General features: G+C 36.2%; 1 protein-coding gene across 17 annotated transcripts in view; it reads left to right on the top strand.

Moving 5' to 3' along the window:
* Nucleotides 1–13,720, top strand: part of STAU1 (staufen double-stranded RNA binding protein 1) — a 30,631-nt gene extending 16,911 nt beyond the window's left edge. For 4 of the 17 annotated variants that reach the window (XM_080558319.1, XM_080558329.1, XM_080558330.1 and 1 more), the window contains 10 exons: nucleotides 3,486–3,584; nucleotides 4,904–5,134; nucleotides 5,744–5,887; nucleotides 6,559–6,705; nucleotides 7,469–7,541; nucleotides 9,296–9,615; nucleotides 10,374–10,496; nucleotides 12,014–12,099; nucleotides 12,199–12,246; nucleotides 12,732–13,720. In XM_080558319.1, coding sequence (XP_080414445.1) covers nucleotides 3,486–3,584; nucleotides 4,904–5,134; nucleotides 5,744–5,887; nucleotides 6,559–6,705; nucleotides 7,469–7,541; nucleotides 9,296–9,615; nucleotides 10,374–10,496; nucleotides 12,014–12,099; nucleotides 12,199–12,246; nucleotides 12,732–12,819 — 1,359 coding nt within the window. In that variant the 3' untranslated portion in view covers nucleotides 12,820–13,720. The remainder of the gene's footprint in view (nucleotides 1–3,485; nucleotides 3,585–4,903; nucleotides 5,135–5,743; nucleotides 5,888–6,558; nucleotides 6,706–7,468; nucleotides 7,542–9,295; nucleotides 9,616–10,373; nucleotides 10,497–12,013; nucleotides 12,100–12,198; nucleotides 12,247–12,731) is intronic. The other 13 variants (XM_080558331.1, XM_080558333.1, XM_080558332.1 and 10 more) reach the window with 8 other exon arrangements.
* The last annotated feature ends 3,181 nt before the right edge of the window (nucleotides 13,721–16,901 follow it).

Raw genomic sequence — 16,901 nt, 5'->3', positions numbered from 1 at the left:
CCTTCTGTACATATGCTGGACAAGTCAGTTTAGGTGAACTTTCACAAGAAACATGCATTTGTCATTTTCTTAATTTATGCTTGACTTGTCTACAAAGTGAACAGTGAGAAATACAGCTATGCTTAAGGAGAGCAATCCTTTGAACACAGAGTGCTGGATTATAGCGAACACTCCAATTAGGTCTTAATTTCAAATGTGGTAATCAAATACTAGGTTCATTAATATTTGTGGTTCTGAACTATTATGGTTTTAGGAGTGTCTGCGGGAATTACTGTCTTTGTAACAGTTTTTTGCACTAGACAAGATGAAGATGAAATAAGGAAGATTTTACCACTAAGTGAGCACTCTTAGTTTTTGCATTCAGTGAGGCAAGGTCCTTGAGGGATACGACAGTGTAAGATGTAAGAGATTCTGTCATAGCGTGTATACAATGGAGACAAATGGAGATTTCACAAGCAGACGTAATCCTGATACTTCCTGTCATTTGATGTTGCCAGTAATTTTCCTTTTAAACGCATTTTTGTGTATCCCATTAGTGTGCGCATGTATAAATAAATTGTACAATCTTGAACTCTTGTACTTTTAGCCAGAAAATAATCAATGCTTAAGAAGAAATCATTGAATAAAATGACTAGCCTTTAAGGGTAAGAATAACCATTTCCCATACCTTCTTAGCACAAATCTGGAAGCAAGTGGCAGGGAAAAAAAATTAATAACATTTGCCCTCAACTATACAAATTCCTGTCTGAGCAACTGATCTAATTTTAAGTCATCTCTACTTTGAGCTGGAGGCTGTAGTAGGAAACCTCCAAAGGACTGTTCCACCCTAAATTAGGTCTATGATTGGAGTTAAGACACCCTGCAAGGAGGCAGTACAAGGTTATTTGTGTATTCAAAGACAGAGATAATAAAGCACAGATTTAAAGCTTAGAAAGCAATGGTTTCTAGCACAATGCTTAGACAGAACTTCTAACTTTTTGCATGAAAACAGCAAAACCAGAACTGCTTCTATGCTCTTTTTCCTAATTTATCTGTTCAATATCAGCTGCACTTTATACCCCGTAACATGGAAGAAACTAGACAGCTATGTTGAAATCAATGTGGTTCTCATCAGCAATTCTGCCGGTTTTCATAATTTGCTTATAAGCAGTCTTTGAGGAAGTACTTGTTGAAAGACTTCCTAGAATAGAGGAGACCCCTCGTAAATGTGTACATTGCTTTTGCAATTTATCCAGGAGCTTTTTAATGTATCGCTTTTGTTTCTTTGTGTGACTTTTCATTTGATAGAGATGGATTGAACAATTTGATGTAAGCTAAGTGTAGTAAATGCTTGTTTGTGGTCTCATTCTGATTTAGAGGCATAGATTCCTTGGAGAGGAATGCACACGTGCAAACTACTTTAAAAGCAGACTTTATAGATTATCTGCCTTGAGGTATGCAGCAAGGGGGAGGGGGTGGTTATCTTTGATTTATAAAATAAACTGGTCTAGGACTCAAATAGAGACAAAATAGTAGAATAACTATAGTGTAATATTTTGTTATTAATTTACTTGTTTCTAATATAAACTCTGAAAAGAAAACAGTACCTAATTTACTCATTTTTAATAAAAACATTGGGGAAAGAAAAAGTACCTGTGTTTTAAACCATATGAACGGACCTGAAATAATATGTCAAGAATATACACCATAATGTAGTGGGTAATTGCAAAGTATTTGTTATTTTGAAAGGATTTTAAATGCAAAAAGTCTAATCCTATAAAGAGAAGCCCTGCCCTGTCATCTTAAAAAGAAAAAATGTGGGAATTTGAGAAGCTGGAATATATCTAAAATTACAAGGACGGGAAAAATATTTGTAATTAAAGTGATTGTGCTAATATGTTGACAGTAGAGTTAAAGACAGTAAAGATCATTCCTATAGTTGCTGGCAGTAAACTTGCTGTAACACTTAGACCATAATAAAATAAGCCCCGAAGTTCAAATACTTTTCCTGGAATATGATGCTGTTCATTTTCAACCTACCACCTGCATTTGAAATAGGTTTTAGAATATGGTGATCAAGATTTTTGATTCCTAGCTTCAGTCTTAGTTTTGCCAAATTTTACCTGCATTGTGCCTCCTGCTGAGATGTAGTGTGGGGTTCCTGTAGGGTAGGTATCGCCTTGACATTTCTTGTGCACTGTGGTGCACTTCACTCCTTTGGGAGTGGTGCCATCATGTGGTCTTGGTTTTTGCAGACCTGAAGGTTGCTCAATGTACACATCTGGCTCAGAGGTTGAAGACTAGATGTAGTAGTGTTAGCAGAAGTATCAGACGTTATTTTTGTAGGACAGGATGTTGGGGTGTATGTGTTCTGAAATGTTGTGACTCAAACCTGAAATACGTGGTCAGTCCATAAGAACATTGTAAAATCTGATGGGACAGTAGGAAGGCGTGAAAATCACAGATTAATTTTACCCATATTTTGTTCTGAGCTTGGAAGAGGCTGCTTTGAGTAGTGGAAACCAAATGTCCTTCATGTTCTGATCTAACTTGCTAGTAACAGAGATTGGGGATGTTTGCTACCAAAACTAGCTTTAATTGATAAGAGCTCTCTAGCATATTTCTGCTGCTCCAATAAAATATTTAAATCATTTTTGTTACCTGGTTGTTTAACCAGTTTTATGGTATAATATAATTGGTGTAATTGTTGCTATTCATCTTTATCATAATCTTTCCTATATCACTGCTGGACACTTAGTGTTAAAATTTCTCTGTTGCTGTTACCACGCCTCTTAGTTCATGTTGATACCAACATCAGTGAAGACATTTTTGGAATCACAATCAAAATTTTACCTGGAGATACGTAGAAGTGCCTGTAGGTAAGCTCCACCTGGCACTGCTGTCCTTCTAGCAGGTGTAAGATGTCAGAAATATACACTATTTGATTTAAGGCAAGTTCCTGATAGTATGTTTTTCAAATGATGAGAAAAATCCGTAGATGAAGAACTTACAAGGGAGCATGCTGAAAGACAGGACTATGCCAGGGTGTAATGATCCATCCTTTATTGACATTGGTCCCATTCTCAGAATCTTTATTTTTCCTGCCCTTTCTCTTATCTGTTACTGTCTTAGTGCTTTTGGTACAAATGTCCAATCAGCATATGAAAACTGTATTTCATAAAGGTACTTCCATTTGGAAAGCAGTTCATTCAACACTTCAGTTTGGTTTTCTATAAATAGATTTTAAACCCATTGGCCCTTATTCTATTTGTTTTTTCCTGTGATGAGCACATGAAAATATGGAGGTTTGCTAGCTTTTACACATACACCTTAAATGAGCTTCCTAAATTTTAGTTCTGTAGTATGTGTGCTGCACTTATACACATTCACGTAAAATGGCAGTAAAAGTTAAACTACTTACAAATTTGAGAATTCAATAAACTGGTTGGATTAATAAAATTCAATTTAATAGGATCATTATTTTAAATAGAGTATGCTTCTTTTAGGTTAACGGAAAAGAACCAGATGATGAAAATCTCAATAAATCTGAAATAAGCCAAGTTTTTGAGATTGCACTTAAAAGGAACTTGCCTGTGAATTTTGAGGTATGTTTATTTTCCAAGCTCTAGATTTGTTTTTATTAGAATATCAAGGGTACACATTAAGTAGAGTCTTTCTAGATAAGCCAAACAACTGACTTTTAACATGCCTTGTTAGTTGTGAATACACATTTACCTTTGACAGTCGCTCTGATTGTCTCAGAATTTACATGGTTAAGTAAAGAAAGAAAGAAATCCACCTGTTCACAGATTCATGCACTAAAATCATAGCATGAGTGAACAGCTATGCTGTGGTTATCTGTGCAATCTTTTCCAAGTTTTTTGAAACAACAGTATTATAGTAAAGAAACAAAACACAAACCCACATTAAAGATTAGAACATTGAGGTGTGAAGTCCAGGCAGAAAAGTATAACTCACTCTAAAAGAATTTATTTATGGAAGTATTTGCTTACTTAAGCACTGATGTGGACTACCCGCAAGTTGCAGAATCTCATAGACAGGTTTCTTTTCTTGCCATGAGTTGACCTCATGTGCGTCTTACTTTCCTTTCCCTTTGGCCTGGCTGCTTGCTGCCTCTTTGCCCCTCTTTGATCATTTTAGTTACCTTAAATCAATAGCTTCCATAGGACCATCTTTGTTGCATTAAATCTTAATGTATCATGTTGCCTTCTTGAGCTGGCAGAGTAACATTTCAGTCAACTACATGAATGATTACAGTAAGAAAATGCAATTTTGTGTAACTAAATTGCTTTTAAAACTGTTTTATGAATTTTTATATGAATATTACAATTGTAACAGATTGGCATGAGCATCACTGGTAAAAATATAGTCACACAAAGCCAGTTGTGGGTGGAAGTTCTTAACTCATTTTCAGTTTTTGACTCTGAATATTTTGAAGTACGATTTGTTATGAATGGAGTTAAGACTAAATTTGTAGCAAGTAGCTAACCCTTAGATGTGTCCAGAATTCTTGATTTCTAAACTAAATTGCTGGATCCCAAATAATTGCTTTCTCAGTAACGTTCTATTGCTGTAACATGATGTATTTTGTGAGGTGAATTTATTTGTGTGGAAGTACATGTTGATGAAATAGACCAATCATTTTTATATTGAAGGAGTAAATCAATAAATAAGATGGGTTAATGACTATAATATGTTAATGCTGTTTACTGCTTGCTGCATCTGATCTTTTAAAAATACATTTTTATTTGGGTGGGAATATGTTATTAGGGTATGATTTACATAGTCATTTTCTGAATTGTATGAAAATCTGAAATCTTTTTACCCATAGTGTTTGAGAGAATTTTGCTATAAACAATGTGCCCTACCATTTTTACTAAGTGTTTATCACGCTTTCACTCAGTTTTTCCCTCTGAAACAGGTGACTAAGGAAAGTGGTCCTCCCCATATGAAGAGCTTTGTAACCAAGGTGTCAGTTGGAGAATTCATGGGTGAAGGTGAAGGAAAGAGCAAGAAGATCTCAAAGAAAAATGCTGCAATAGCAGTCCTAGAAGAACTGAAAAAACTGCCGCCCCTTCCTACAGTTGAGAAAATGAAGCCGCGAATCAAAAAGAAAACAAAATCAATAGTGAAGGTAAGAGACAAACTGAAAATCCAACTGTTGTAAATAATCGTCAGGTGGGAGATGTTTGAGTCAATTTTGAACTCAAATGTAGTTTGGTGCTACAAATATTTTGCTCCCACTCTAAGTGGGGTTCACCATTATTACAATGGTTAACAGTAAATTCAGAATGAAAGAGAAATGAGATAAAAGAATGGGTGGTACCTAAAAATCAAGCTCTGACTTTCAAGCCTTAGATTTCACGGTTTAGGGTTTTGCCTGATTTTCACCTCTGCAAATTCTCCTGCAAACCTGTCCCTTCTAACATAACGACGTCCCTTCTAACATAACGACGTCCCTTCTAACATAACGACGTCCCTTCTAACATAACGACGTCCCTTCTAACATACGACGATCCCTCTGAAGGTGTTTCCAGTGGTAGGTCGTATGTGGTCAACCATGACAGCAGAGACAAATAAATAGAGTGTTTCTCCTTGGCCGTAAAGGTGTTTCATTAAGTAACTCTTGCTTTAGTGTTTTTTAAATTCTAGAGATGAATGAGCTCAGTGGCACGCTGCATTTTGTCTGTTGAACCAAATATTCACAAATTTTGGCTTATTTCCTAAACGTTATTCTGTGTAGCTGCAAACAAGTCCAGAATATGGTCAAGGCATGAATCCCATTAGCAGACTTGCCCAGATACAGCAGGCCAAGAAAGAAAAGGAACCAGAGTACATGCTTATCACAGAACGTGGTCTTCCAAGACGCAGGGAATTTGTTATGCAGGTTTGTATGGTTTTTTTTGGCTTATTGTAATCAGTGTCATGATGATACACAAAATAACAGGATTATGGCCACATTTCCATTAAATTTATTAAGAAATTTATTAAGAAATTATGTAGTAGATTCCATCCAAGGAAGATAAAGGTTCAAGAAAAGTGATCTGAGTCATGATTAGAAAAACAATATAGCGTAGGACACCAGAAGTCTACTTGTAACTTCCTACTGTATTTAATTTACAGGAATAATAACATTCTGCTAGGAGCATAGTCGTATTTTTGACATTGAGTATCTATTAGCCTCTAATAATTAATGTTCTCCAGCTCTCTCTTGTACCCTGGACAAAGCAGAAAAATTAGTTCCCTTCCAGTGCATTAGGAAATCTGCTAAACATGTAACTTCAGTCTGGAAAAGGATATCGACTGTGATACCACTTTTGAGCATTTAGGCTGGTGCCAAGATGTGATGATGAAATACAGCTGATTATGCTATGTCTGTTTGGTTTTGTGCTTAGAGGCCAATGATCATGGATAATAAATGTCAGGATAATTCTTGTTTAGAATAATTACTTGAGCTATTTTGTGACTCATGCTGTACTTGAGATGCAGGTGATTGATGAGTGAATCCTAATACTACTGCTTAAGATTTTATTTGCTTTTTCTTCCTCTTTTGTCCAGGTGAAAGTTGGTGTACACACAGCTGAAGGAATGGGCACGAACAAAAAAGTTGCTAAACGCAATGCAGCTGAAAATATGTTGGAAATTTTAGGTTTCAAAATCCCTCAACCTCAGCCTCCAAAGCCAGCATTAAAGACAGAAGAGAAGGTAATGTTCTTCAAGTATCAGTCACTGTTTGATGAGTTTAAATAGCAGCTTTGAAGACAGTAACAGTATCCTAAATTCATGCTGTCTGCACTAGTCAGAAGACTGTTGTATTGAGGTGGCTGTTCTCTAAATAACAGTACATTTTGGATACATCAAGAATTTCAATTTTGCAAGAAAAAATCAGTCACATCAGAAGGCTAAATGAATGTATTCTTCACAGAATGGCTCAACCTGTGAATAACTGATGTATTTGGTCTTAGAAACTTGCAAACATGTAAGCTGTATAGGATTTTGTGGTAGCAGTAGTTTCAGATGGCCTTATGAATATTTGCAGACAAAAGCTTGTTAGAGGTCTCTTTCTTTGGTGGGTCCGTAGCATGAAAAAGCCTTGCATTCTTCATCTGTTGGTTCAGCAGATATTACTGTGGAGTTAAAATAGCAAGTCTGGTTTAATTTTCTCCTTTTCATGTATGTGTTCACTTGTGTCCAATGCATGTTGTTATCAGCAATATTAAAGTTAGCTTAACTAACTTTTTCAAGTTCTCAACATCTGCGTTCCTAATAACACTACAATAGTCTGTAGCTAGTTTTACTCATTCAACAAATAAGAATCACTGAACTTGTCTTTTTGATGGATATGTAATAGTTGAGGTTTTTGAATAATAAATTCTTAAGTAAAATTTTGATAGATCATCTATATCTTGAAATCTTGGGGAAAAAAAGTTTTTAAGGGATGTTGTTTGGTCTTTTTTTTTTTTTAAAGACACCAGTGAAGAAACCAGGTGATGGAAGAAAAGTAACCTTCTTTGAGCCAGGCTCTGAAGAGACTTCAACTAGTAAGTAACCTTCCTGAAAGAAGCATGGCCCTGTTGGCATGTACGTATGTAAGACACATTTCCCAGTCCCTTCAGTAGTGTCATTTAACATGCTATAATGAGCAGAGGTGTGCAACTGCTGGCCTGCAAACTAAATCTATACCATGCCAGGGTTTAGCTGAAATACCAAAGTGCTTATTTCTCCCAAGTTGTACAGTATTTGGCTTGCTTGGCCTCCTGCTCAGCTTTTGGCTGATCCAAAAGCATGTGTGCGCTAATGTGTCAGTCAAGCAGTTGGTGGCAGTGCAGCTGCTCCAACCTATGGTGTCAAGGCTTCTCTCACCGCTAGCGGGGGAGTCTTGGGGCAAGCTTTAATTGATGTCTAGGGCTTTCTAGTGCAAGAATAAATGTTCAGAATCGAGCACTGCACTGGTCCAGGGAAGGTGCTCCTACTATTAAAAGCAGAAATGAAGTTGAGGCAATTCCTGTTTGAGGCAAAGGTAAGGGGAGGAGGAGAGATCAGCCTCTTTGACTCAAGAGAAAGTTTCTCTGGTGTAGGGCCTAAATGAGGATGGAAGCAGATTCCATGGAAAAGGGTTGGTGTTTCTGCCACCTCGGAACAGCCTTCCAGGTTTGGAAGAACGGTTGCGGGTTGGAAGAATGCCCCAGAAATGCTACTCCCTGTCTGAAGAAGAGTAGCAATGGAGGGAGGATGTTGCTGAATTTGGTAGTTAACTGTGTTAAATTTGGCTGCATCACCTTAAAGGTGTTGAGGGAATAACTGCACTATGTTGAAGACTGTTCCTGGGATGAAAATGGGAAAGGGTGTCAAAACAAATAAAAAATCCTGGCCACCAAGCATAGAGGAGTTTGATTTCTCTAATGTAAACTTGGGAGCAGTCATTATAGAATATTTGTTAATGACTAAATAATTCTGTTCTGGATAGTACATTTCAGATGATTTGTTTCTTTAAGTATAATTTTGTTGTTTAAGTTATAAACAAATGGGATTGACTGACTTGGATGTTAGTAATGTTTTCATGCATTCATAAAATCTTAGGTAAAATTCCTGAGTCCTTACTCAAACTTTGCTATCACTGCTCTGTTATTCCTGCTTTCTTCCATCTACCAGTTTTGGCTTTCATTCTTAGTCTTGCAGCAGCTCAGTCCTGTTGAACTTCACTTATCTATTCAGCCCTAATACTGACTCCTCTGTTTATTTTGGTGGCATTGTCTTCCCCATCTTTCTTGAGCACACCTCGAACTTTTTGCCACAGTTCTGTGTATGAGTTCCCCATACAAAGTTGCTGTTATACCTCTTAAAACTAACTTAGGCTGTAAGGTCAATAAATTGCTATCAGTTGATGGTGGTTGGATAGTTGTTGCAAACAGTGATTCTTGCTGCTTCATGCTGTGCTAATTTTACATTTAATCTTACCTACCTGTTTACGTTTTCATTATACATGGTATAAACTTTGCAGGCTACATTGTTACTGTCTTTACAATATTTAATGGTGATTTAATATTTAATGGTTCTAGCCATTCTATGGTGTCATTTATTCACTCCTGCAGTTTAAATCATGAAATAAATGATTCTGAAACCAAAAGATACATCTAGAATGTGGTTGCAAGTGTCTGAGATGTCTGTAAGCTTGACTAATGTGGAGAAATTGCTCCTGGAGGTAAATGTGCTCCTTCTGGCAGAAGCAGGTCTTGCACTGAATCATTTACTCAGTAAGCAAGCTCTATATTGATGGTACCTCTCCGTTCCGCAGGTAATAAAGAAGATGAGTTTAGGATGCCTTATCTCAGTCATCAGCAGCTTCCCGCTGGAATTCTTCCCATGGTCCCTGAGGTTGCACAAGCTGTAGGAGCCAATCAAGGACACCACACCAAAGAATTCAATAGGGCAGCCCCAAATCCCGCCAAGGCTACCGTAACAGCAATGATTGCTAGAGAGCTATTGTATGGTGGTACTTCTCCTACTGCTGAGACCATATTAAAAAATAACAACTCATCAGGCCACGTACCCCACGGACCACTTACTAGGCCCTCTGAGCAGCTGGACTATCTTTCCAACGTTCAAGGAATCCAGGTAAATGTTCAATATTGCAATAGTTCTTCCAAAGCTATCCAAACTAGTATGTCTTGTTCGTTTAAATTTCTTTTAGCACTGATGTACTCTGAAGCTGTTTGTTAAGCTGAAGTTCATGTAAACATATTATTTTACCTACGAAATGTACTGAATTTTACAGCTCTTTTATTTGGTTTTCAAATATGCATTTATGCACTATGTGTTCAGACTTAATTCAGCGCTAATCTCTAGGTCTTATTGAAGAATGAAATTGAAAGTAGTATTTTCTGCAAATTGTCATGATGTGGGAACATAATGTGAACTTGTATTTGGTTGATCTGAAATTGTTTTTTTTGAAAAATCCTTGATACATTAACATTTGCTGTAAGCTCTACATTTTCTTGTGTTTGGTCCCTTTAGTTAGAATTGCATTTAATTTTCTATATTGATACATTATGAATATTACTCAATAAGACCTCTATGGATTAAGAAGTAAAATAGGAAAAAAATAAATGCAGGTAGCTGTGATCAGAATGAAGATCTCAGCAACAGTCATTACTATGTAGCAACTGTTATTCAGAAAGCTTGCAGAGTTCTTGTGATTACTCAAAACAATTGCAACTGAATTCAAACTTCGAAGTAAATGGTTCTTACTGGCTGTCAGAGAATCAATAAAAGTAGGGTTTGGCTATGTGTATGGGGAACTAATCTTTAGCAATCGTGATGTATTTCCTGTACCTGGTTAACTGAAAAGAACTAAATCATTCTGTTTCCTTTAGGTTGAATATAAAGACTTTCCAAAAAATAACAAGAATGAGTTTGTATCTCTTATAAACTGTTCCTCTCAGCCACCACTGATCAGCCATGGAATTGGAAAGGACGTAGAATCTTGCCATGATATGGTATGATGAATATTGCTGAAATGCTTTCTTTTTGTCTTCAGTGAGCTCTAAGAGGTGCAGCAAATAGACCAAGATTTCATATTACTGCTGGATAACAATTAAGTGCTGTATAATTCCCTGACTGTTTTGTCAAAGGTATCACGGGTTACTGAAATAACTGAGGAATAGTATCAGAATATAATCTAAATAACCTTTAACATGCTTAATATATGCTCACGATTTTGCATCTACAAAAAGTGTATTTGTTTTATCTTGATATTATGTGTCTGAACACATATTAAAGAAAACGTGTAAAAAGGAACTTCTAAAACACAAGAGCACATCACTTTTTTTTCTCTTTAATGGAATGGGTTGATATCTCATTGGGAACTGCAATACTTGGGTTCACATTACCAGATTTTCTGCTGGAGTGGAATCCAAAGGGGAAGAAATGCAATAAACCATTAAATAGAAGTCTAAATCTGTTAAGCTCCCTTATAAATAAGATCTTTTTATTCACGGTAGCTGAAATATTTCTTTGTGGAAGAATGAGTCTTCTAGTCTGTAAACTGTAAGGGACCTTGTCTTCTGCTCTGTCTATAAAAGGCATTAGGTATTCCTAGCACATTCCTAGTACACAGACTACTATAACTTGGAAAGAGTTATAACACTGGTGACCAGTGTACTGACAACACACTAAAGAGTTTGTAATACATACGCTTAAAAACTGGTTTTTACTGATTTTTACAAATTTTGCAGTAATTTTATAATGGCTATGTTTTGATTGAGATTTCTTCGATTCTTTGATCTTCATCACTTAATTCTGACGTTTTCATACCTATCTCTACACCCTGCTGTAAAGAGCTCCTGGAAGAATACACACACAAGTCAGTGTGGTAGATGAAAGGAAAAGGACAGCCTCTGCGGAGTTTAAACATTGTTATTCAGCTGATGTGAGAAACCTTCCTGCGTTCAGATATGGTGCATGCATTAGTGAAAGCTGAATAACTAATCAGGGATATTTTGAAGACGTACACCTGAAATTGATCTGAATAAAACTGAAAAGTCTCTTCAGTTCTCAAAGGAGGTGACTTTTACATTAGCAATGCCGCATTGAGAAAATATATTTTCTTTAAGCATTTACATGTGCCCTATCTGTGCTGCATTTTTGATTTTTTTTCTTTTTTTCTTTTTCTGCAAAGGACTTTTTGGTTCTGTGTATTTTAATGTTCTTTACCTAAGCTCTGTACAGTTGGAGCCATTACTAATTTAGTTTCTTTCTCCATGATAGTATCACTTAATTAGTTTTTCCCCATTGCTAAAACAAATGCTATGGGAATCCCCTGGTCACAGTACCATTTTGCTTTTTATTGGCAAGATCACCACTGAATTTTTTCCACCATAATTACACATCTTAAAAAGTATATATTACCAAAGTTAGAATGCTTATTTTGTTTCAAGTGAGTCCCACTCTTGGTTTCACTCAGTAAATGAAATGGACTCAAGTTGAATGTTCGAATGCTGTTTCTTTCGTTTAGGCTGCATTGAACATTTTGAAGTTGCTGTCTGAGTTGGACCAACAAACCACAGAGATGCCAAGAACAGGAAATGGACCAATGTCTGTGTGAGTGTGACCCATTGACTTACCCTTGCATTAATGGAAACATGTAACCCTAAGATGTATTATAAACAAATAAAATATGAGGGTTTTTTTCTTTGCCAGAGAAGTTAAAATGCCAAGGGCTGTTACCTTCCTCAGAAGGATGAGAGGGTAGGTTTTATGATCAAGCTTATAATTTTCATGTGTCAAATGCAAGTTACTAAACTTAATGCAAGAGCAAGTAGATAAAATGTAATGGCTGTGACACAGAGGAATTCTGACTTTGATTCCTCTGCTTATAAGAGTTACATGTATTTATAAATAACATTTTTCAGTGTGTTTGAGTGTTACAGTAGCCTCTAGAAGTCTCCTGCATGTAAACTGTAAACAATGTATAGGTTTCACAGCTTGCTGTCAGAGGAAATGTGGGGGGTTGCAAATTATTATTTTTGACCAGAAAAAAAATAAATTGTTTCATCATTTATATAACCAAAATGGTGGAATTAGCGAACTGCTAATTGATTAAAAATAGAGGTCAGTTACATGTAAACAGACTGACATCTGAACAGCAAAATACTTTGTAATAGATTTAGAAGTGTCTTGTTTGTGGAAGTGGTGTTTTATCCCACATGTAACAGGTGTTTCCTCATTTGTAGATGTGTGAAACAAGAAATGGAAAGTGACCCTCTTCTCAAACCGGCTAACTCAAACACTTTGGGACAAACACTGGACAGCACTGCCTAAAAAGGCTTTTGACTGGACCCAAACCTGAAAGCACCAGAGAAAATCAAATGCTTCCTATTAATGTAACCTAACTGTTTTAGAGTGCTACAGTCTTTAAAACCTACTGTAGTGTCTAAATCATAACCGTTGCTTTTTCTTCAAACAGTGATAAATTTTTAGTTTCATTATGTTGTTTTGATTGAAATGACACTATAAATTTTTCATTTAAAAGTTTCTTAATTGTATCTAGAACAATAGCACAGTTTAGAAACTTTGTCTTCTGAGACTGACATGTTATCTGTGAACTAACTTGGGAAGATCATATCCATGTATGTGGTTATTTTGTTTTTATTGAAATAGCAAGTTTCACTGGAAACAAATTGCGTGCCCACCATTTTTTAAAAGTCCAATGTTTTCGCAAACCTAGCTTAATTATCCAACGGTTGAGTGAATTAAAACACTTTAGGAATTTTAAACTTTGATCATTTTTGGTTACTTTCTAGTTTTCTTGAGTGGGGGTATGGGAACTTGAATGCAACATGACTTTAAATGATCTCTGATCTATGTTTTAAAGATTGTGTGTATAGACCGCACACAGCTCACTACATTACAGGATATGATCTCAATGTAGTGCATATAAAACTGCAGATTGATTTTCCTTGAGTGCTTTATACTGTTTAATTACATCTCCATGTAGGGCTGAAAAAAATTACCTATGTTTATATATAAACTGTGTTGCTTTTGATGTTGTGTTATTGCGCACTGAACTGTGCGCAATAAAGTTTTTGCATATGGTCCAGGTAAAGCACGATAGCCTTGCAAGTTAAGTACTGCTTCAGTTCATTGTTTACGCTGGAATTTTTTCTCCCCATGGAATGTAAGTAAAACGTAGTGTTTGTCACCAATAAATGGTAATACTAAATTTTTTTGGTTAATTTATTCTTGTATGCCACTACAGGGGCTGCTTTTTTATAGGATTTGTAATGCTTGTGATATAGTACGGGCAGTATTGTAAAGCTATGGAGTAACTGTACAATGGTTATCAACTACATATAAATAACTGCTATTTAGTAATGTGGAGAATGTGAAAAATTGGCAAGGTCAAGGAAATTCAAAAGTAATGTGGGTACATTTTGTTATTTGTGCCACAGTGTGTTAGTGCAACTGTATTAATGGGAGCTTAAACTAACGTTATGATTATGAAAAGAAACCTGGCACAACAGGCTGGAGTGATTTCAAAGTTTAAGTCTCTACTTTTAAGTTTCCTTGTTTGCTTGTAACTTGAGTCATAACCTTGCCTTGCACCTAGTAATTTTTGGGAGGTAACTTAGTAAATTTTGGGAGGAACTTTCCTTCTAGCAACAAAAACTGGCACCGTAGACTGACCCATGGCAGTGTGTCATTTGGATGTGAACTACATTCAGTGTGTACTTAACTGGTAATCTGTAGCAACACTTCCTAAACACTTATTTGCAGTGCGTGTAGTAACTCTTGTCATAAAAAGCTGTTACTGCACATGCTATGTCTCAAAGCTAAATGTCTTGGCCATTTTATTTGCATTATCAAAAGCAATTGGGCCACACTAACTGCATACCAAATTTTATTGAATCAAGTTGGTTTTGCTCATTTTAAGTGCAAAAAACATTGTAAAGTTCTTTTTTTTACATTTGTAGAACTAAAATGCTGTACATTTAAAAATTAAAACAAACTTGCTAGGCTGAGGCTTTGTATTGCAAATTCTTACAACTTAGAAACTACTCACCAAACAATTAATATTGGAAAACAGCTATCACATTGGTAGTAGTGGTCTGCCTATGTTTAGCTGCTGCAACTTAAGAGTTTTCTCTTTGGATGGAACTTCTAGCTTTTTTACCGCATTAATTTGCTGATAATGCTATGTTTCATGTGAACATTAAGGTACTTTGCAATAGATGTTTCTGTTTCAATGCTCTTAAATGCATCCTTCATCTTCGAGGTGCTATGTAAGAGAAGGCTCTTTTGTCAAAGACCTTGAAATAAGAGCCACATCATGGAAGACTTCAGGTCTCTGTGGATTCTAGGTAACCCAAAGTGAGTTCTAGATAAGTGTGTTTTCTCTAGAGCACTACAATCTCCTTTTTTTTTTTTTCTATTGGCTCTTCTGTGCTTGGAAGAATGATTACATACTAATGTACGTAATCACCTAAAGGCTTTGTATTATGCTTTAGTTCAACTGATACTAGAGTGTTCCACAAAGAAGAGGAGTATGAGAAAACTGAGGCAAATGTGGAAAACCCTCACTGCAGTAATCTAGCAGGCTAGTACTGGTATAAAGCTTACATTTCTGAGTACTAGCAAAGTGCTGTCTGCAAGACACCTCACCTTTTTTGGATTATTTCTTTGAACATTTTACTTTCACTTTGGGATCTTTAAGAAACCTTTTGACTGCAACAGAATGAGCTGGAGCTTCTGAATGTGTACATTAGCTTGGCTTCTATGAATGCGCTTGCAGTCTTACTGTTCAGAAATGATCCCGTTATAAAAACAAAAAGTATAAGGCTTGTTCTAAAATGACTTTGTAATATTCAGATTTTCACTGGTTAGGGTTGTTTTCCTTTGGTCCCTTCAGTGGATTTCCCGTTATCCTATTTGATTCTGCTTAAGTTGCCACAAACTTGAGTAAATGAATTCATTTCCCCTTATGTTTCTCTGAAAACATTTGGCAATATGACACTACTAATCTGGCTGTTCCTGAATCTACTGTATATTTAGTAAATTGTGAAATTTTGCATTCATAATACTGTTCAGTTCAGCTACAGAGAACATCCCTTTAAAATTACTATGTTTAAATGGGAATAAGGACAACCAAGTATTTAGTAGCATACATCAGTCTTGTAACTGTTACACTAATGATTGAGATAGTGACCTTGTTTCTTTTCAGAATTTACCACATCATTTCAGTCTTTTAAATCATATAGCCAGTGTTCTGCAAATAGAGCGGCCCCTAAGCCACTGCCTTCAAGTGCAGAGGAAGGAGGTTTGATCCTGAGGGGTTTCCACTACTGCTTTAATAACTTTTATAATTGAGGGTGATTCGTGAGGAGACAGACTACTGGATGATAGGAGATGTCACATAGCAGAATAAGCCACTGAATTTCAGTCCATTTCAGTCTAGTTCATTTGGACCTTTTTCAATGCCTATCCATCCTACTTCCAAAAACATGCAGAGCATACCAAGCTCCAAAGTAGCAGCTCAGAATGTTGGAAAACAGATCCTGGAAATATTTTTGTTAATTTTCCAGTAGTTCAGCTTGTAAATAAAATCAGCAAAGAGAGTGTAGGCAGTATATTTTCCTTCACCAAAGAAAATGTCCTTTCTGCCTGTACTCCCTCACTCTGATAGACTCCGGTCATTAGGTTGGTATTCTCTGGTATAGAAAGGAAAGCATTCATTACTTTTTTCTAAAATTTCAAAGCCTTAAGCCAATGTCTAAATTCTAGCAGCTTTTGCATTGCTTTCCTTAAAGTCTTTTCTTATTATTACAAGTATACATACAGCTGCACTTATTAATGGCTCTTGTCAAAAGAGTGATACTGTGCCACTATTTTTTTGAAGGGGTGCAGTCAAATGTCCCGTTTCAATGCCCTGTATAAGAACCCAAGAAGTGGCTTTGTAGATGTACTGCATATGAAACTTAACAAATGAAACCTTTTCCAGTGCTGTGTAATCAAGTTTAACAACTGCTGCATAAGTTTTCTATTTTAAGTAACAGATTGCACGCTAAAGATGATGTATAAGAAGAAGGGTAGTTGGGTTTATCCAAGGATTTTGGAGTTTTATCTGCTTTATTGAATGGGTCAGTTTGTTATGCTTGAGATGAAAAACTGCAACACTTAAAGGGGAATAATGAAAATTGGTCAGGGAATATTTTAAGCAAAATATTTTGTTAGTAGGAAATCCTGACTTCCCAAAGGAAGAAACATGATTTTTCATGATCTCCATCCTGGAACTAGAGTGATGGATCTTGAACAAGGATCTGTGCAAAATTTATTTTTGGGAATGCTGACCTGTAGGATAACTAAAATGTGCCTACAGAATGAGCAGCAGCCCGGATTCACTGTGA

Source organism: Anser brachyrhynchus (genome assembly GCF_964034855.1).
Source record: "Anser brachyrhynchus genome assembly, chromosome: 16".
In the NCBI taxonomy this organism is placed as follows: domain Eukaryota; kingdom Metazoa; phylum Chordata; class Aves; order Anseriformes; family Anatidae; genus Anser; species Anser brachyrhynchus.
Note: the sequence above shows the minus strand (reverse complement) of the source record. Positions and strands in the feature narration are given on the sequence as shown.